This window comes from Aotus nancymaae, unplaced genomic scaffold (genome assembly GCF_030222135.1).
Source record: "Aotus nancymaae isolate 86718 unplaced genomic scaffold, 86718_ANA_hifiasm-v0.15.2.pri h1tg000021l, whole genome shotgun sequence".
NCBI classification, from domain to species: Eukaryota; Metazoa; Chordata; class Mammalia; order Primates; family Aotidae; genus Aotus; species Aotus nancymaae.
This window is the reverse complement of record NW_026988433.1, coordinates 30,888,975-30,910,905: the sequence shown is the minus strand read 5'-3', so window position 1 is coordinate 30,910,905 and position 21,931 is coordinate 30,888,975. Positions and strand designations below refer to the sequence as shown.

Sequence of the window (21,931 nt, the reverse complement as noted above, 5' to 3'; positions counted from 1 at the left end):
GTTCTTCCTCCCTTTTTATGTTTTCCACTCACGTCCTACGCATCCTCCAGGTCCAACTTCTTACCTCCTCCAGAAACGACTGTTCCATCTAATCCGCCAAACCTGGCATTTCATGATTCGTTCTAAGAATGGCAAAGACATGTCGTATAACCACATACCCACACTCCACACATCCGTGACAGACATCACTAATTGATGTTGGGGCTCTTTCCTTCTGTAGCTGGCAAAACCCTCAGAATTCTTCCCAACACAGCTCTGGAGGCAGCCACTAAAGGCTGACTGGAGTTCTGTGAAACCTAGTTGCTGTCTCTCATCTATTCCCTTATATTACTACTGAACGTTTCTGAGCGTGTTTGTCTTCTTTCTCCAGCTGAGCTGAGTCCCTGAGGACGGCGACCATGCCTCAATAACCCTAACAACAACAATAATAGCAGTGGTGAATATTTATTGAGTACTTATATGTGCTGGCCACTTAACATGTATTATCTAATGGAATTCTCAGCCCATTCCTCTGGAGAAGGTATTATTATCCCCACTTTATAGATGGGGAGACTAGATCTTAGAAGATAATAAGCAACTTGTCCAATTGTACAGTCAGAATGTAGCAGAACCAGAACTTGACCCCCAAATATTTGCTCTTATCCAAAGTGGTGCATTATCTTGACCTCCTTTGTATACGTGCATAGTAGGTGCTTAATGCAAATTTGTTGAATAGGAGATTTTTAGAAAGCAATGAAGTTCTTCACAAGAGAAAGAAAGAAATGGAATTGAAAATACCGGAAGCAAATTCTCCTCCCCAAGGAGTCAGAGCATTCTTGAAAGAGGTTTACTGAACGTTCCCAATATCCTTGGCTAAAGGCAATATCATTCCCCATTCCACAAGTAAACACGCTTTATGGATACAGAAATACTAAAGGTCAACTCCAATGAATGGGAGGGATCCTGGTGAGGAAGTGGCCTGGGAGCCTCTTGACAGGGGCCCTGCAGTGTCTACTATCTCCCAGTCACTGGCACCTCCCTGGGACTCAGTTTCCAGACTTGTAGAACGATTCATTTGGACTTGATTAGCACTTCCCAGTGTGTTCCCTGGAATGTTGGCCCTGCAAGAAATTCATGTAAAAAGTAGTTCTTTTGTCAAGCATGATTGGGAAATTGCATCTCCCTTGGGAGATACGTAGTCCATATTAAATGCTCTAAGAAGGCCAGCAGGAAAGAAGCTCCTTATTTAATGTTACTTAATTCTTATTTAACCCAGCATTTCCTAACCCTCTTTGGTTTCACAGAATATCAGCAAATATCTCTCATAACTAATCCCATACTTGGTAAAACAAAACAGAACAGAACAAAACACACAATTGGCCAAATATATTCTAAGGACCCTCCCTCACATTCGGTAAGTTTATGAGATAAAAATATAAGTTGACTATAAACGGCCCCTCAGTGAATTACAGGTGGAATCACAATTTTGAATTTTTGAGATGTATCCAAAAAGTGTAAAGGGTTTTAAGATAAGGAACCAAGCTTAGCAGTTCCTGCTGCCTGGTTAGTTTCCCAATATGAACGACAGGGGGCACTAGGGGACCGTAGTAATGACCACCCCTCCATAAACTCAGCAAGAAAGGGCAAACCAAAATTGTAGCAAACGGAGGGAGGGATTTCAGCAATTCCTTTTCCAGCTGAATGGAAAGCTACTGAGAGAAACTCCTTTCCCTTTCCTGTTTCTGTCTGTCTTTCTGGTGGAGGAACACAATGAGATAGAATCAGAATAGGTAACATCTTTCTTGTGCTGTTCTGTTTACAGAGAAAATCACATAAAGCAACTCTTTTCAACAACTGCTTGTCAATGGTCTGTTTTCACCTTGGGGCAACTAACTACATTCCACTGTGGAAGTTCTTATTGAAGAAACATAGAGCCTATGAGTTGAGAAATGAATTTTTTCCTTCAGCAGCTCTCTCGTTTTAGAGGGGGAATAAATTGTACATGTGAGGAAAAGAACAAAATTCTTTAGGACGTAAGTTCTTTGTAATTTAGTTTTTTTTTTTCTCTAGACTTTGGGGTCAAGACTTATACAGTAAGACTCTTTTTAATGATGTGGTGGGCTAGAAAAGGATTGGGGGCAAAGGGATATGTCACATAACTTTTTCTCACTTGTCATGTCTTTGGTGTTCTCCTGTGAAGTAGAACAAAACAGGCGGGCCTCCCTATCCAAGCCAAGCACAAGAGACTTAAGGTAATTATCAGCAGTAAAAGCTCAAGTGGGTTGTTTTTTTTTTCTTTAAATCTTCCCCTGTTATTACCGGCCAATACTACCCCTATACAGCACCTCTCACGTAGGAGAGAAGACTTTACATAGACTTTTAAAATGTTTTCCTTAAGAAAAGAGGTGTAAACAAGATCCAGGAGAGAAACTCTGAGCTTGGAGAGTCTTCTGCATTCATCTAATTCCGTCCTTGCACTGTGTACACGAGGGGACCAGGGAGTCATGCAGAGAGGTAACAGCCCGGCCAGTCCCTGTGCTTCTAGGCAATTGTTCGCCAAAGCAATGCCCTTCCCACCATCCCGTGCTGGACCCCAACCTCAAGCCCTTAAGCGACTTCAGGCGCTTATTTCTGCAGGCAGCAAAGTGCAGGAGCAATAGCCACATTCCGCCCTAATTCTATACACTCAGCATGCGGCTTGTTTTTGACAATCCCTTTCTTGTCCCAGTGAGAACAGTGGAGAAAATAGCATGTGAGGGGATATTGCTGGATCAGCAAACAAAGCGCAATTTGTCTGATTTCTGATCCATCTCTACCATTCACCTCTCAAAGAAATGCTGGGAAGAGCTTGGAAGCTAGCAATTAAGCAGTTTAAATTCTTTGGAAAGTTTCTAGTGCCTTAGAATTCCAGGAAGTGCTGAATCACATAGTCGCAGAATAGGAAAAGATTTGTAAGAGAAGAATAAAACGAATATTTATTGAACACCTCCCATATTATTGGATATATTTTGTCTCAACCTCACAGTCTTAGAGGCATGTCTGCTGTGATCTCCTGTTAGAGAAGTAAACTGAGGGTCAGAGTGGTTAACTGGAACTGATAAACTAAGATTTGAACTTAGGTCTATTTGGACTGAAGAAAAAACTACTCAGAAGTATTACGTGATGACTTTCTTTGTTCTCACCTCCTGTTTCCTACTGGAGGATGCTCAGCTCATATCCTCTACTATGAAAGATTTATTTTCCCCATACTATCTTCAGATTATCTTCTTACAGATGGAAACATTCTACAACCACATTTATATTTGCCTTTCCCAACCATTTCAGTGAACAAGTTCTTCCTAGCATCTAACTTAAATGCTCCCAATGCACTGAGAGCCAACGGCCCTTCCCTCGGGGAACATGGAACCTGGTTACAACATTCCAGTTAGCAGCAGATTCCCAGTCTTGGTTCCAAACTGCTTCTGTTAAAAGAATCACCAATTCACAACACATGCACTGTCACGAAGCCTCGCCCCGGTCCAGATGCTCAACTCCTTGGGCCCCTTTCAGGGTGAACATGAATATCACTCAGGATCAGTCTTTGTGATCCAGGTTGCCACCAAGAGGGATCAAGGCTTTTCTTATATCTGCATTCCCGAGCTGAGCCTAGATTGGATCTCCTTTTTCAAAGTACATTCTAGGACTATCATTTTGTGTGATCAAATAAAGGGCCTATTTGTATTTGAGCTGTGTCAGGGATGAGAAAACAAAATTCTTCCACTGAGAATTTGGGCACCTTCTATAATTCTATGATTCTTTTTTTTTTTTTTGAGACAGAGTCTTGCTTTGTCACCCAGCTTGGAGTGCAGTGGTATGATCTCAGCTCACTGCAACCTCCACCTCGCAGGTTCAAATGATTCTCATGGTTCAGCCTCCTAAGTAGCTGGGATTACAGGCATGTGTCACCACGCCCAACTAATTTTTTTTTTTTTTTTGTATTTTTAGCAGAGATGGGGTTTCACCATGTTGGCCAGGCTGGTCTTGAACTCCTGGCCTCAACTGATCCACCTGCCTCAGCCTCTCAAATTGTTAAGATTATAGGTATGAGCCACACCATTCAGCTCACCTTCTGTTTCTTTACTAATAGAAAAATCAAGCCCTTTGCAAAAATGCCTGCATACAGCATGATAGAGAATAACCTTCAATCTTGCTCCTTTAGGGGCATATCTTTATTTGACATGTATTTAATAGCTAATTTTAATAATAGCTCATGTTCAGTGAGTGTTTACTATGTGCTGGGCTTTACATGTTTTAAGCTTTACATATTTTAGCTTGTTCTTAGCAATTCCAGGAAGAACATTGTCTTGTCTTTAGCATTTTGATATTTTTTTTTTTTTTTGAGTCAGAGTTTCACTCTGTCGGCCAGACTGGTGTGCACTGACGCAGTCTCGGCTCACTGCAACCTCTGTCTCCCAGGTTCAAGCTGCTCACTTCAGCCTCCCAAGCAGCTGGGACTATAGGTGTGTGCCACCATGCCCGCCTAATTTTTGTGTTTATAGGTACAGATGGGGTTTCACCATGTTGGTCAGGCTGGAGCATTTTGATTTTACAATTAAGGCCAAACAAGGGAAGCAAATTACCTAAGGCTGCGAGGTAATAAGTGAGTGAACCTAGGCAGTCTAACTCCAGAATACATGCTCCTGAGCACTGTATTAGTATTCATTTTGGCTGTGGGTAACGGAACCCAAAATGACAGTGGTTTAAATTAAATGGAACTTTATTTCTCTGATGTAAAAGTCCAGAGGTTAGTCCAAACTAAATAGTCCAAAACTAGACTGGAAGCTCGATTCCACACAGTGCTCAGGGCTCCAGGCTCCTTCTCTATCCCAGGACTCCTAATGTGTAGTTTCATCCCTAACATTCAAAATAGATGCTAGAACTTAAGCCATCCCGTCTGTATTCCAAGCAGCAAGATGAAAGAAGTCACAGCATAGAAAAGGGATGAAACGCATGCCAGTTGTTTACTATGGACTGTTCCTGGATGCAGCCATGTGACATTTCTGCTTACATGCCACTGATCTTAGTAGCAAGAGGACTGGGGGTAGTCATTAGTCTAGGTGGCCTTGTGACTGGTTATAAATTAGAGGATTTCATTACTGGAAGGAGGAGAGGAGTAATCGGAGGCTAGATGGGTATATAGAAGGATAGAGGGAGATGAAGCTGGAGAAGGGGCAGAGCCTGAGGGATGAGAACTTACCAGGACCCTACATTTCCTCACTCTAATCTTTGGGTTCATTTCCCATTCCAGCAGGTACCCAAGGAAGGCAGGGCCATCCCTTGAAAACCATCAGTTATGGCCAGTGACAGACCCCCTGAAGCTTTGTAATCAGCACTCCTAGAACTCAACTCAGGCGTCCACTTAGGTGATGAACTTTAGGCGGCTTCCAGTCTGGGACCACCAGTTCATTAGGTTCAAATGGACGTGGGTGGCTTCTGATTGGTGTTTCTAGAAAGCCCAGAAAGGGAAGAAGGTGTGGGGAGGAGGACACTGTATTGGGCCACAGCCTCAGAGTGGCCCTTGCCTCTGAACCTCCAGAGCGAGCCTGGATGCCAGCCATGAGAGAGGAACTTTATGGTTTCCAAAGCTCTTTTGCATGTGCTATTTCCCCTGCAACACAAAAGATTGTGGTAGGGCTTGCTCTGCTCCCTGTTTTGCCAGTGAGGGAACAGGAGTCAGAATCCCCCTGTGATTTTCAGTAGGATGAGGTGAGGTCTTAGAATCTGTCTTATCACAGGGGTGTCAGGAGAGTCTTATGTTTAAATAACTTTGGAACCCCCGAGCTCAGGGTGGCAAGAGATATCGGAGGGTCACATCTCAGGGGGCAGATAAATCACAAGACCGTAGACTCTGTGATTAATAAAATGCTCTAATTTATTTTTTAAAAATTTTTTGTTTACTTATTTATTTTTGAGACAGAGTCTCACTCTGTCACCCAGGCTGGAGTGCAATGGCACGATCTTGGCTCACTACAACCTCCGCCTCCTGGGTTCAAGCGATTCTCCTGCCTCAGCCTCCTCAGTAGCTGGGATTACAGGTGCCTGTCACCCCGCCCAGCTAATTTTTATATTTTTAGTAGAGACGAGGTTTCATCATGTTGTCCAGGCTGGTGTTGAACTCCTAACTCATGATCTGCCCACCTTGGCCTCCCAAAGTGCTGGGATTACAGGCGTGAGCCACCGTGCCCAGCCAAAATGCTTCAGTTTATAACTAGACACGAAGCCATCTAGAATAGCAACTAGCTCAGCCCTCTTGCTAGTATGATCAGTGGGATGTAAGGAGAAATGCCACATGGCTGCATCCAGTAACAGTCCACAGTAAACAACTGGCATGTGTTTCATCCCTTTTCTATCCTGTCCCTTTGAGATATGCCTGTCATCGTCACTGCTGTGTCTCTGTTTCTGGCACATTGTAGATACTCAACACATATTTGTTGAAAGGATGAATAAAGACAAGCTTAGACATTCAGACTTTTAGATCCTAATTCCTCTAGTGCCGTAGAAGAATCCTAGAAGGAGTTCACATTTTATTATGCTTACCACCCACAAGATGAGAGATAAGTACTATTAAAACTCATTTTACGGATGTTAAACACTGGGCTTAAATGACTTCCCCAAGGTTACACAAACACTACGTGTTACAACCAGGATTCAAAGTCATGCTCTTCCATATGCTGCTCTTTTGTTTCTTTGATATGGAATTACTATTTATTCCATTGCAATAGATTTGTCGTAGCTCAAATCATTCCCTGGGAAACAGAAAGTCTATCCTCCAGATTTTTCATATAATAAGTAACCTAATACACAGATGTGAGCCCTGTCACTTGACACCACCCATGTTATAGAAAAGTTCCACTCTGCTTCACAGACTATTTGCTCATATTGAGATGCCAAACTACATTGGCGGAGAGGAGCGTATATTGACCTTGAATGTTTACACTCATGAGCACACATCTGTTTTTGTTTATGGGGATGGGGGCAATGAGAGCGAGCACTCCTCAGCAGACATTCTTGACGGTGGTGGATTTCTCTCCTAGTCTGTGAAGTTTTATCATCTCTGAGGTTGGAAAGTAGGCTGTCAGTTATACTGTGCCCTTTTGAACCCAGAGGCTTCTGGGCTCTTCCATTCTTTCCGAAGAGTCATTATTTCTTCAGGGCTGAACTGAACCTTAAGGAGATTTGAGATTTTGTGGTGGAGTAACTATATCCAAGGGACCTCGAGTAGACCTGGAAGAGTGAAACGGCTCTAAAAACCCTTCTCTTACCCGGTGATAAATTCAAAGTACAAGAGCTGAGTCCTAGTCTGACCTGCGTTCCTAGGGGCACTCATTCCTCTGCCCTTTTGCATCCTCTGCCCTAGCTCTTGCACGTGTGGAGGAGGGAGGGTGCTCACACTGGGAATCATTTCTGTTTCCTCCCTCTGTTGACATACCTTCAGAGAAGACATAACGCACACAGATTGCATCGGCACGTGTCGCCTCATAACGTGTTTAGTATTAGTAGCCTTCAGGTGGTTTCTGGCTAGTTCTTTCTCTGTGTTAGACACAGACTGGCCGCTGCACCGTCTAACGCAGGGGCAGGTTCGGGTAGTTGGTAGTGGGTTTCATGAGGACTTTGCTCTTTCACTCAGCTGCTTTTCCTGAAAGAAGAGTTCAAAGCAGGACTTTATGTTCCTTGGGTGCAAGCAACTATGACTAGGTTTTTGCATCTGTCCCATCACCCCAAGTGATGAGACCACTAGTCGGTTCATTGGCTGACAGAAGGTGGATCCTGTGACACTGTTTGGAAGTAAGCTTCTGCAAAGAGCATGGTATGAAAAAATAGGGGCTTGGTAGTGTGTCTATGAAGTGCTGTTCAGTCTGACTTTGTATTTATAGTCTAGCTCAATAAAAATGATGCAATTTTTTTCTTGGTTACAAAGGAAATAGGATGGCTTGTGGGTTGCTACTTCCACATCTGATTTCTTAGAACTTTGACATTTAAATTGCACTTCCAACAGTTAAAACTTGTCTTCTGAAATATCTGTTCATTGCACTGGGAAAAGCATTTTGGAATACACGTAACCTTCAGTGACCCCAGCCACCTCCCTTTACCTTCCCACATCCTGCAATGCATGCTTACTTATTTAATTTTTTTTTTTTTTGAGACGAAGTTTCACTCTTGTTGCCCAGGCTGGAGTGCAATGGCACGATCTTGGCTCACTGCAACCTCCACCTCCCAGGTTCAAGGGATTCTTCTGCTTCAACCTCCTGAGTAGCTGGGATTACAGGCACCCACCACCATGCCCGGCTAATTTTTTAATATTTTTGGTAGAGATGGGGTTTCACCATGTTGACCAGGTTGGTCTTGAACTCCTGATCTCAGGTGATCCACCCGCCTCAACCTCCCAAAGTGCTGGGATTACAGGTGTGAGCCACCACACCCAGCCTATTTATTTAATTTTATAACCAGCAACAAGCCTAGCATGCCAGACTTAAGTGTTCCCAAACTATAACTCTGCCAAGTAATGGGAACAAGAGGTTTTCTTCCTGTGGTACTGACAGGAGGTGATATTGGGTAAGCAATAGGTGGTTAAAGATTTGAGCAGGAAGGGGCCCCGTGCCCATTCCAGTTTCTTTGAGGGAGATATAAGGCATGTGTGAGTGTGAGAACCGGCCACCGCGTTCAATGCTGTAGGAACCAGGTTTCCCCTTTAGAATGCTTACACATTTTCTTTAGATACATAAATTGGTACAATTCTTTTGGCACGTAATTTGATAAATACTCACAGTCTTACATTTCTAACTAGTAATTCTTTTTCCACCACTCTATTATTTAGTGGAAGTTGTTGTTATTATGAAATAATCAGAAACTTGGATAAAAATTTATACACAAAGCTGTTTATGGGAGTTTTATTTATAGTTGTAATAAATGTGATGTTACACATTTGGTAAAAGTGTGATTTGAATAATGAAAAGTGTTTAAATAAATGATGGTGCATCCGTAAAATTTAATACTGAGGTAGACATTAAGGTTCTGCAAAACTATTATGGCTCCCTCCCAGATTAAGTTAGAAATAAACATGTGTATAAGCCAGCTCTTGCCGCATAACAAACCACCCCAAAATTCAGTGGCTTAAGACGCTGTCAAAATCCATGGTTTGCTGGATGAATCTTTTGGTCAGAGCTGGCTAAGCTGGAGCTGGTTGTATGTATGGGACAGCTGGGATGGCTCGGCCAATCTCTCCATGTGGTCTTTCATCCTCTGAGTCAATCTTAGATTATTCTAAAAGCATGAAGAGAGAAAAGCCCCAATGCACAAGCATGTGTCAAGTTTCTGCTTATGTTACATTATCTATCTATCTATCTATCTATCTATCGGCCGGGCATGGTGGCTGATGCCTGTAATCCCAGCACTTTGGGAGACCAAGGTGGGCAGATCACTTGAGGCCAGGAGTTTGAGACCAGCCTGGCCAACATGATAAAACCCTGCCTCTACTAAAAATACAAATATTAGTCAGATGTGTGGCACATGCCTGTAATCCCAGCTACTTGGGAGGCTGAGTCATGAGAATTGTTTGAACTCGGGAAGCCAAGGTTGCAGTGAGACAAGATTGCACCACTGTACTCTAGCCTGGGCGACAGAGAAAGACTATCAAAAAAAAAAAAAAAGAAAGAAAAGAAAAGAAAAGAAAGAAATAATTAAAATTAAATCTATAGATATTTATTTTACACACGAAACTTGCTTTGGTTAATAAAATGTGTATGTTTTTCAGTATTCTCCTTTCCTTTCGCTTGATGATCAGATACATTTGAAATAGCAGCTGCTCTGTCTGGCTCTGTTTCAAAGTGATCAAAATGCTGTCCTGCACTGGATGTGAAGCTTGAATCGGAAACAAACCTTTGCCATATGAAGTCATATAGCCACATTGAGAATTTTTTGTTATTGCTACAAAACCTAGTTTGTCTAAACTAATAGAAAAATTATGCAGGCTCTAAAATGATATTTTAAGAAAATAATTATGTGGGAAAGAATTCAATAATATAACTCTATATAAACAAGCAGCCTATAAAGCAGGTACGTACTTGTATATGTTATATAATTCCAAATTTACATTTGTATTTGCAAACACACACACACACACACACACACACACACATATACTGAAAGGAAATATATCAAAATGTTAACTGTGGGTTACGGGTAATTATTTTCTTTTTTCTTCTCCATATTTTCCGAATTTTCGATATTGAGTTTGTATCATCATGGTAAATTACGTATTTTTTTCAATTTCTCCCTAGCCTGTCCCTATAAGAGTATTACTCGGCTGGGCGCAGTGGCTCAGGCCTGTAATCCCAGAACTTTAGGAGACTGAGGCGGCTAGATCATTTGAGGTCAGAAGTTCGAGATCAACCTGATGAACATGGTGAAACCCTGTCTCTACTAACAATACAAAAATTAGCCAGGCATGGTGGCATGTGCCTATAATCTCAGCTCCTTGAGAGGCTGAGGTAGGAGAATTACTTGAACCTGGGAGGCGGCGGTTGCACTGAGCTGAGATTGCACTACTGCACTCCAGCCTGGGCAACAGAGCAAGATTCTGTCTCAAGAAACCAAAAAAAAAAAAAAAAAGAGTATTACTCATCCCTGTCCATCATCATGTGGTTTACAATCCCTCCTGTGGGGAAATTTTATGTCTCCACCTCACTGGACTGGGGCTTGGCCATGTAACACACTTTGGCCAATGAAATGTGAGTAAATATGGAATCTGTTACGTTGGATGTTTAAGATGCATTGTGAGTTTTGGCCAGCTTTCTTGCTTTTTCCCAGGTATGCCCCATGAAGGGATTACTCTCTCAGCCTGGCTCATGGAATGAGACAGAAGTACAGAGAGGTACAAAAAATTTTTGTTCTGAGTTGTTGAGATTTGGAGGGGTTTTGTTAACACAGCAAACCTCACTAAGAAAATGTATTTTTTACTTTAAAAAACACACCTAAAAATATGGCCATCAGTGACTCATAAGCCACCAAATTCTATGTCCTGTCCATAAAGGACACTGCTTTCTTCTTTATCCCACACCATTTTTTTCTGTCTCTTTCCCTTTCAACTTCAAGTGGAATATCACAAAATCAGGTTGTCCTGAAGTAAACCAGTTCACAGATACAAGATCTACTTCTGTCCTCTTATAAAGGAGTGTGGGTCATGTAATTCCAGAACTTTGGGAGGCTGAGGCGGGCAGATCATGAGGTCAAGAGATCGAGACCATCTTGGCCAACATGGTGAAACCCTGTCTCTACTAAAAATACAAAAAAAATAGCTGGGCGTGGTGGCACGCACCTGTAGTCCCAGCTACTCAGGAGGCTGAGGCAGGAGAATTGCTTGAACCTGGGAGGCAGAGGTTGCAGTGAGCCAAGGTCGCGCCACTGCACTCCAGCCTGGTGCCTGGTGACGGAGTGAGACTATGTCTCAAAAAAAAAAAAAAAAAGGAGTAAGTCATATCCCCGCTTTCTGGAGATGTACCAGGAGCTGTCACTTCTTTGGACCTGAGGACAGGTTAACAAAAAGGAGCTCATCTCTTATTCTATTGAATATTATAGAGCAGGTGTGTCCAGTCTTTTGGATTCCCTGACTCACATTCGAAGAGAAGAATTAGGCCACCAATTTTCTTATGTGTAGTCTTCAGCCACACATAAAATACACTAATGATAGCCGATGAACTAAAAAAAATCACAAAAAAAAATCTCATAATGTTTTAAGAAAGTTTACAAATTTGTGTTGGGCCGCATTCAAAGTCATCCTGGCTGCATGCAGCCATGCGCTGTGGGTTGGACAGGCTTATTTTAGAGAATATTTTAACACTGGCAGGGAGTATGGCATCATTCAGAAGTCATTAACCAGCATGGAACCCTTATTCTGAATTAGAATAGACTTGTTTCTTTCAAAACCTGGCCAGGGATTTCTCAAAACATACAGAAGGTTGATCCTTTATACATAAAATGTTCATTTATTAAAAGAAAATGAAGCTTTTTTTAAAAATAAATACATATATATATATAAAAATTACCTAATCCTCCATCCCAGTAACAAGGAAATTTAGATTTAAGTATCTCAATGTCCCCTCTGTCTTCTGCTCCAAGTGGCTTGCTGGGGTTTGCTGATTGTGTTGCTGTGGTGGTGGGTGGTTGGAACGCCAATCTTTGTGCTGGTCTCATGCCAGATCTTCACCAGTTTTGAAGAAATGATTTCCCCATCTACTCTGTCACTCCTCACTCTACTGCCACCTCCTGCAAACATCTGTGACTAGAATAATACTCCTGGTATGCTGTCTCTTAGCTCAGCAAGGGTTTGGGGCCTCCTGGTTAACTTGCCTCATCTCAGCTCTCTGAGGTTGTGTATTTCCTTAAAGTTGTGGGGATTCCCATTTGATCACCAGCCCAGGTGGTATGCCCCACAAACTCCCACTTTGGTAACCCTCTGCTGAACTTGCCAGCATACCATCTACCTTCTTTATCCTTCACTGGGCCCTTGAAGGACTTCAGGACATTCTCTATACCACATGAGAGCCAAGGACAGTTGGGCTTAGCAGCCCAGATTGGTAGAGGGGGACTCTATTTTTTTCCAATTGCCGCCCTTAGGCAGGAGAAGAATTTTCTGCCTTGCTGGAAGGATGTGAGCTAGACTTCCTGTCCTTGGCTTTGGGAGAAGGTCACAGAAGGAAGGTAGACTCTATTATCCCAGTGGTTGCAAGTGAGGTCTCTGCAGGCTCTTCAGTTCTAAATGAGATTCTCTCCTGCTTCTCTGAGAGCCATTCTCTAGCCGTGTTTGGGAGCATATTTCCCATCTGCTTTTCATTTCCCCGGCATAGAACATGGGAAGTCAGGATCACACAACATTCCCTTCTCGTTCTCAGGATGCCTGTGAATTCCCATCCTTGAATGTTTTGCTCAGATTCATGCTGACTTTCTTGAATGGCCCCCAGCACACCCCATGTTACTTCCTACCTCTGAGCCTTGACCCATGCTGTTTTCTCTGCCCAGACTGCCCTTCTAACATCCACTGCCCTTGGAAAACTTCTGCTCACCCCCTAAGACACTGCCTAGGACTCTTTCTCTGAGGTGTTCACTTCATTCTGGGCACTTTGCATAATGAACTTCATCAAAAAGACCTTCTGTGTCTGTCTTCATCATGAGAATAGAAGGTCCTAAGGGGCTAGGGTTTCTTCTAAAACATCTTTGTTTTTCTAATGCTCAACAAATGTTGGTTTACAAAAATAAACCTTGGGTAAAGTATGTATGGAATCTTTCTGTATTACCTCTTACAACTGCATATGAATTTACAGTGATCGACAATAAAAAATTTCACAATAATTAAAAAAAATCCCTAAATGAACAGATCCCATGATTTTCTAAAGCTCCCCGGTTACCCCCTGGTAGAAGATCAGAGTCCATAGTAAGTCTGAGGCTTTTAAGAAGATGCCATTTCCAAGTGAAGGGTGGATGCTTCAAATTATTAATAGTTGGATCCCCCACTTGCCCTCAGAACTATCAAGTTCAGAAAGCTTTGAGGGAAGTTAGGGCACCTGTTAGCACATCCAAATTACACTGATTATAAAAAGGAGAGCCTCTGGGCAGATGAATTAGAAAAACATGGGCTTCTCTAGGCTTGGTGGGTGGTAGAATCTCTGTGTGAAATAAAAGCATTGTACCCCTTCCACTGGGTGCTTCAGCCACACAAGCTAAGAGAGGAGTCAATTTCAGCCTCTCTTTCCCTCAGCCCCTCTCTCTTGTGTAAGGCATAACCTGAATGTGGCAGCCCAGGCCTGAGTATTTTCCTAGGTTTGCCATCTCACTTCAAAGGGCCAACGGCTATGTTTTCATCCCCACTGGAGTGTCTGCTCATGTGGAAACATTATTTGGGAGTGTAGCAAAAACTTAGCATTTTCTGTTAAATTTCTTAAATGAGTCAATGCAAGTAAAGAATTAATGCCAGGTGCAATGGCTCACACCTGTAATCCCAGCACTTTGGGAGCCAAGGCAGGGGGATCACCTGAGGTCAGGTGTTCGAGACCAGCCTGGCCAACGTGGTGAAACCCTGTCTCTACTAGAAATACAAAATTAGCCAGTCGTGGTGGCGTGTACCTGTAAACCCCAGCTACTCAGGAGGCTGAGGCAGGAGAATCGCTTGAACTCAGGAGGCAGAGGTTGCATTGAGCTGAGATTGTGCCACTGCACTCCAGCCTGGGCAACAGAATAAGACTCTGTCTCAAAAGTAAAACAAGAGCAACAACAAAAGGAGTATACTTGAGTTAGTGGCCCATTCTCCATCAAAGTGAGCTCCCTTTTAGTGAAGATCCCCTCTTAGTCCATCCAAGCTCTAGTGACAGTGTACCATAAATTGATGCTTAGAAACAACAGAAACTTATTTCTCACAGTTCTAGAGGCTGGGAAGTTCAAATCAAGATCTGGCAGATTCAGTGTCTGGTGAAAGCCTACTTCCTGATTCACAGGTGGCATCGTCTGCTGTAACTCACATGTTGGAAAGGACAAGGGAACTCTTTCAGGTCTCTTTTTATGAGGGCACTAATCCCATCCTCATGACTTCATCACCTCCCAAAGGACTTACCACCATCACCTTGGGGGTTAAGATTTCAAAATGTGAATTTTGGGGGGACACAAACATTCAGACCATAGCATCCTCCTTTGCGGTTTCTTCCTAGTGGAAGTTCTTGTTAGGATAAAGTTTTCTGTAGGGTTTTTGTTTGTTTGTTTGTTTTAATACCTGGAGAGCAAAAGTGAGGGTCCAGGAACCAGTTCTGGTCTTTTTCGTTTTTCAAAGGAGTGGTCCTACAGGACTTTGCTAAGCAGGCAGAAATATGCATCTTAGTTAAGACTACAATCACTGCACATAGTGTATTTGTTATATGGAGTAGGGGTAGAGTAATAGCCTGTTAAAGTCACTTTTTAAAATAAGAAATGTCTATACATGTATTTGCATCTATTATTGTCTTTGATTTCTTTTCCACAAGACTGTGAATTCTTTATGCATGAGGACCTTGAGTTCACACTTGCATGGCTAATCTGCTGGGATCTGATGTTGTCATGCCAAGGTGACATCACACCTAACAACTCACAAGTAGCAGAAAGTGAAATATGGTTTACTGGGGATGCCTCGATGTGGAGTGGCAGCAGAATGCATAGGACCCTCGCTATAATCATCAACAGAAAGCTGTGTACTTGTCAGCCAGAGCTGGATACTGGCTTCCTGGCAGGGCCTCCTGGGAAGGGACCCTGACCCTTACTGCGCTATGTATTTATGAGAAATGATGGCAGGGGACATCTAGCACACTGCAGATAGTAGCAACTTCTTGGTTGAGGAAGCAGCCTTGTTAGAAGAGAGAGCTTCTAGAGTTCAGCCTCTGGCATCAGCCTGTTTTTCCCTTGAACTAATACAGACCTGCTTAGCCAGTTTCTTGCTAAACTACCAAGAAGGCTGCTGGGATACATCTGTCTTCTAGCACCAAGTACAAAACTGGGCACTCAGTAAGTGCTGAATGAATAGAGCTATTATTGTTAGGAGGAAACTCATGGTTCTTTCATTTAGATTTACTCTCCTCTCACAAGCTGGCTATAGTAAGATCCCTTAAGAATGCATGGGCTAGGCAGGGTCAGGGGGGATGTTTTCTTCCTGTCCATTTCATAGAGAAGGGAGGGGGTAGATTAGCTACCATGAGGTGTTTTGTTTGTTTTGCACCTGGATTCTTAGAATAAAAACCAAGAGAGCTTCTCTGTCCTGCTGAATAGAAGAGGTAGCCACTGGAGAGACTAGGTACAGAGGAAACAGGCAAGGCATAGCTATATGCCCCAAAGCACAGTTTGGGCAGAGTAGCCCAATCATACTCCATTGTGCCAAGGAGAACCTCCAGACCATTCTTGGGAGGGGTCTGAGTAGGCATAATGGTCATGTCGTTTCAGCCCAAACCTCAGGGCAGCCACGTGGCAGCTGTTGAGTGCTCTTTCCGAGGTAAATGTTTGAAACCAGGACTGTCCCAAGGGGAAAAAAAAAGTCCAGGATTCATCATTGAGATGGGTTTCTCGTGGCCCCTGAAGGCCCCAGCATCACAGGAGGTTACAGATCTGCTGCTTCAGGGATCCACATGGAGCAGGATCATGCTCCTGCTGAAACTGAAGGGACAGGGCAGTGGGAAGAGTCTCCATCCCAGGACGGCAGTCTTCCACAGCCACAGCAACTCATGACGGGCCTCAGCGGGGATGAGCAGAGCTGCGTCCTTTGGAGCCAGAGACATCAGGGCTCAGGTAGTGTGGAGGATCCTCTCTGTGGAGTGGCCAGCCACTAAACTGGGTTGGGCAGTGAAGGACCAAGAATCTGGATTCCTTCCATGGGCAAGAGGAGGCACTGCAAGAGAAGGCAGAAGATGGGTTTCTGAGCATTAGGCGAGCCTTTTTTTTTTCCTCCCTCAAATGCAAAAGAATTCCAGGATAGGATGGATCTGTGACCTCCTGGTGACAGGTGGACCCATGAACTTGAAATACCAAGGATAAGGAAACAGCCTATTCTACTGAAGGTTCACATGGCCCAGTGGTCCCCAACCTTTTTGGCACCCAGGGACCAGTTTCATGGAAGACAATTTTTCCATGGACCAGTGTGAGGGGCGGGGTGATTTCAGGATGATTCAAGGACGTTACATTTATTGTGCACTTTATTTCTGTTATTATTACATTGTAATATATAATGAAATAATTATACAACTCACCATAATGTGGAATTAGTGGGAGCCCTCAGCTTGTTTTCCTGCAGTTAGATGGTCCGTCCCATCTGGGGCTAAAGGGAGACAGTGACAGATCATCAAGCATTAGATTCTCATAAGGAGTGCACAGCCTAGATCCCTCCTATGTCCAGTTCGCAATAGGGTCCGTGCTTCTATGAGAATGTCATGCTGCTACTGGTCTGACAGGAGGCAGAGCTCAGGCAGTGGTGTGAGTGATGGAGAGTGGCTATGAACACAGATGAAGCTTCTCTCACTCGCCTGCCACTCACCTTCTGCTGTGCGGCACAGTTCCTAATAGGCCATGGACTGGTAACCAGTATTGGTCTGTGACCTGGGGTTTGGGGACCCCAGATATGGCCCATCTACTATTACTACTGCTACTACTATTACTGGCTAACGAGGCACTTTGCTAAAAGCTGTACAAGCATTTTTCCAATTAATCCTAGAAATAACCTTATGAGGTAAGTACTGCAATTTACGAATCTGAAACTAAGCAAGGCTGAGTAAGTTGCTCAAGATAAAATAGCTTGGAGTGGTCTAGTCTGGAACAGAACACAGTTACGTTGGACTCCAGAGTCCACAAGCCTCAACAGTACTCTGTTTTGTGTGTGTCTCAAATGTCTTAGCAAGTAATTGACGCAGCCAAGATAGCTTCCCTCGGTGAGTGCCATGTGGCAGGAATTGTGTTTATTCTCTTCTCCACTGTGGTCCCAGTGCTTAGCACGGTGCTTGGCTCCCGATAGGTATTAGATATGTATTTGTGGAATAAAAACAGGGATGTGTGTGTAGCAGAAAACCATCAGTTTTTACTGAGCTTCTTTCCTGAAGAGAGTTATGGATCATATTCCCATCCCAGATCAAGGGATGGAGAATGTGATCATCAGGCTGTTTGTGCTTTTAACATTTCAGATTCAAAAACAAGCACTGTTTTATGATCAAGATGAATTATCCTGACATTCTATCACATCTTATCAGACTCTTCTTAATTCAAAATGCTGTTGGTACTATTACTTAATGTAACTGGAGCAAGCAATAAATTCCACTGGTCTGCAGAGACTGTGGTTGGGTTCCCAGTACCAAAATGATTTTGATTATTGACTTGGCATATACCCCTAAACATTCCTAAATCAGTGGTTGGCAGCAGCAATATTCTGAAAGAAAGAGTAAGAGAAAACAGCGTGTGCACACACATACACACATGCGCGCACACACACAGCAGCTTCGAAGCCTCTTACACATTAATGGATTCCTCATGGATTACATGGCTGTAATTGTGAAAGAGGACAAAGAACCAGAGGGAATCTTATTTCTTTAAACAAAAACATTTTTTAAAAGACGTTTCTTTTGAAAAGTCATTTGGTTTTTTTCTGAAGAGAGTAGAAAAAAAAAAAAAGCTCCAACATAATGGAACTCTTAAAAATGTGTCAGCAACACAATAGAAAACCAGAATAAATGTAGGCAAGGCAACCACATGAAGCCAGTCACAGAGTGAGTTCATTTGTACTCTTAACAGCAGACAGGGATGGAGAAAACAAGCAGCAGGAGAGAGAGTAGTGAGAAGTGCCAGCTCATAGTAAGGGGGCCAGTAGGCGTGGGGGATGGGGTGCCGTATGGGGAGGGACGTTCTAGAATTCAAAACAACAGACTATTCATATCATATTCCTAAAATTGGTATAATGAAACCTGTTTATATTATCCTCAAATTAATTGTTCAATGTTCGAATGTCAGTGTCCTAGCCAATGACCCACCAACAATTTCCTTGGTTGTAACATTTTCTTTCCTTGGTCTTTCAAAAAAAATAACGAATGAGTTTCTCTGAAATGTCTTCTTACGTCATGGAGGATGGGAGTTCATCTTGGGACACTGGATGTGATGGTGGGGGGGCCCTTGGCTGGGACCGGAAGGTTTTTGTGATTGTGAGGCAACTTTTGATCCCATTAGCTGATGGTTGAGTGACATTTTGGAACAAGATTTTGCAAGAGACTGGGGAAAGGAAAAGAAGGAGCATGGGAAGGAGGCACTTAAAAGATTGAGAAGGCAGGAATAAGCTGAGTGCTCCCAGATTTGAGGAGGATTTTATTATTGGACACAGATCTCTGGTGAGCTTGCAGCCAGGATGTAGGAGGCCTAGTATGGGGGACCTAGCTTAGGTTTTCTTGTCAACTTTGTACTGATCTTACCAAGCCAACTGCCTCTATGAGAAACAATACATTACTTCTCATTTATAAATTAAGTAGCAATGTATACAGGCATGAGGGGGACAGCCTTTCCTGGAGGGTTTAAGGTAATATTTTAGAGAAAATAAAAGGAAATACCACCTTAGATGCCTGGAAATTGCTTCCCAGAGAAGTGGCATAAGCTAAAAGTAACTAGTTCCATGAAAGATTTATCTAGATTCTTTGTTACTAGATTTGTAAATACTTTTCTTAGTGGAAGTGAAATGCTTTGGAGAATGTTTTTAAGTTTTCTTTAGTATTCATGTCAGAAGCAGAGTATTGGTTGGGTTGCATAGGATCTGACTGATTATGTAATTTCTTGCTGAAAAAAAATTATCACACTTTGGAAGATTTCGGGAAGCCCCTCTATCCAAAGTGTTGGAAAAGTAGAAAAAAGGAATGAGCTTTGCAGTGAGACAGCCAGGGGTTCGAAGCCTACTTGCACTACCCGCTGGCTGTAAGACCCTAGGTAAACCACTTACCCTCTCTGAATCTCAGCTCAATGCTGAGGACAAAAGCACTGCCTTACAAGGTTTTTGTGAAGAACAAGAGAGATCACGTACGTGAAAATGTAGCATAGGGCCTGTGGCACATAGTAGCAGTATTAGTAGTATTAGGTTGATGCAAAGGTAACTGTGGTTTTTGCCACTTAAAAGTAATGGCAGCTTGTAATGATACAAGCTTGTAATCATTTAACTAGAAATAACATAGGTCTGCCCCTGGTCATCTTGGCCCACAGTCAGGAGTTCAAGATCAACCTGGCCAACATGATAAAACCCTGTCTCGGGGAGTTCACAGCAGGAAGGGAGGAAAGTAGTCCTTCTCAACCCTGGCCGCATGTGAGAATAAATCGAGAAGCTTAAAAATAAATAATAATAATAATTTTAAAAAAAGCCTGTCTCTACTAAAAATACAAAAATTTGCCAGACTCAGTGGCATGTGCCTGTAATCCCAGCTACTCAGGAGGCTGAGGCAGGAGAATCACTTGAACCCAGAGGGTAGAGGTTATGGTGAGCCGAGATTGTGCCACTGCACTCCAGCCTAGGTGACGGAGTTAGACCCTGTCTCAAATAAAATAAAATGAAATAAAATAAAATAAAAATAAAAGGAATTGCAAAAACTATGATTACTTTTGCACCAACCTACTAGCTGTCCAATAAATGTTTGCTTCACCCATTTTCTCTCTTATGTAAATAAGTAACATACTAGCTCTAAGCACTTACCATACATATAACTTCATTTATCCTCACAACAATTTTATGAGAGAGGTATCATTATTGACCCAATTTTGCAGAGAAAGAAACCAAATCTTAGTGAGTTTAAATACTGTTTAAGATGGAAGTTATCTATGCTGTATAATAAACAACCCCCAGAACTGAGTGGCTTGAAACAACCACCATTTTATTATGTCATGATTCTGTGAGTTGACTGGGCTGGGTGGTTCTTCTACCCCCCCATGCCGATATCTGGGGCTGCATTTATTTAAAGGCTCAACTGGGTTGGAACATGTAAGGTGGCTCCCATGTATGGCTGGCGGTCAATGCTGGTTGTCAGCTGGGAGCACAGCTGGGACCGTCCACAAGGGCACATACCTATGCTTGTTTCTCCATGTACCTTTCACAGGATGGCAGCTGTGTTCCAAAAGGGGGCATTCCAAGAGGAAAAACATGTAAACTTCTAGTTCTTTTAAGACTTGAGCTCAGAAATCTCAGAATGCCTCTTCTGCCACTATCTAGTGATCAAAGCAGTCACAGGTTCACCAAGATTTGACAGAAGGAGAAACAAATTTTACCTTCCAGTGGAGAAGTGGTGTGAATGTATGGGAGGGAAGGAGTTGATGACAGCCATGACTGGAGACTATCTGCCACAAATGCTTTGCCAAAATCACAGAACTAGTCAAGTGTCAGAGTTAAGATTCCAACCACACAAATCAAAATACATATTCTCAGCCACTACACCATACACATACACATGACAATATACAATTACATGCTCATATCTATGGAAAACACAAGTAAAATACAATTTCAGAGGAAAGATCAACAAAATTAAGAGCTCTAAAGGCCAGAAACAAAAAAACATATACTTTTTTTGTGTGCTTTATCCCCATACCATGCAGAATAAATGTTACTTCTTGAACACATACTCATACTCATTTGCCCTTTTGGGTAACCCATGCTTGTGTGGCAGATGTCAGAGAGCCCTGTAGTTATTAAGGGAAGCTTCCAGGGAGAAGCAGAATTTAGCCTGGCTCTGAAGTCTAATTAGGATTTGAATAAGAGAACGAGATGAAGAAAGGGGAGGAAGAGAAAATATGAACAAGAATGAGCAGCAAGTAGTGGCTAAGGGATGGAGGAAGGGTGAAGTGATTTGGAACGGTAGGACTGATTAATAACTCAACTGATGATTAAAACTAAATTGGTTCCCCATCTTTTTTTTTTTTTTTTTGAGGTAGGGTCTCACTCTGTCACTCAGGCTGGAGTACAGTGGCATGATCTCAGCTCACTGCAACCTCTGCCTCCTTGGTTCCAGCGATCCTCTTCTCTCCTACTTCAGCCTTCTGAGTAGCTGGGACCAGAGGTGCATGCCACCACACCCACCTATTTTCATATTTTTTGTAGAGATAGTATTTCACCATATTTCCCCGGTTGGTCTCAAACTCCTGAGCTCAAGTGATCCACCCACCTTGGCCTCCCAAAGTGCTGGGATTACAAGTGTCAGCCACGGCACCTGGCTGGTTCCCCATCTTTTTAAGTATCCCGGTGTAGCACTGGGAACCTGATTAAAAAGAATGAAGATCCTCATGACACCAGCCCAACTGTGCAAACTCTGTTTTAAGATTGCCGAAGGTGGATGCTGGAGAGCCTTTTCAGGGCTACATGGGGAGGATGCTGCTTGAGGATCACCCTGATGGCAGGTCTAGGCAGGGCCAG

The 21,931-nt window shown here is 42.9% G+C and overlaps 1 protein-coding gene across 1 annotated transcript in view; it reads right to left on the bottom strand.

Annotated features, from left to right (window-relative positions):
• Positions 1–11,960: 11,960 nt before the first annotated feature.
• WASHC3 (WASH complex subunit 3) overlaps positions 11,961–21,931 on the bottom strand; it is a 105,389-nt gene continuing 95,418 nt past the window's right edge. The window contains exons 7-8 of the mRNA XM_064379916.1: positions 16,767–16,834; positions 11,961–16,408 (exon numbers count right to left, since the gene is read on the bottom strand). Coding sequence (XP_064235986.1) covers positions 16,792–16,834 — 43 coding nt within the window. The 3' untranslated portion in view covers positions 11,961–16,408; positions 16,767–16,791. The remainder of the gene's footprint in view (positions 16,409–16,766; positions 16,835–21,931) is intronic.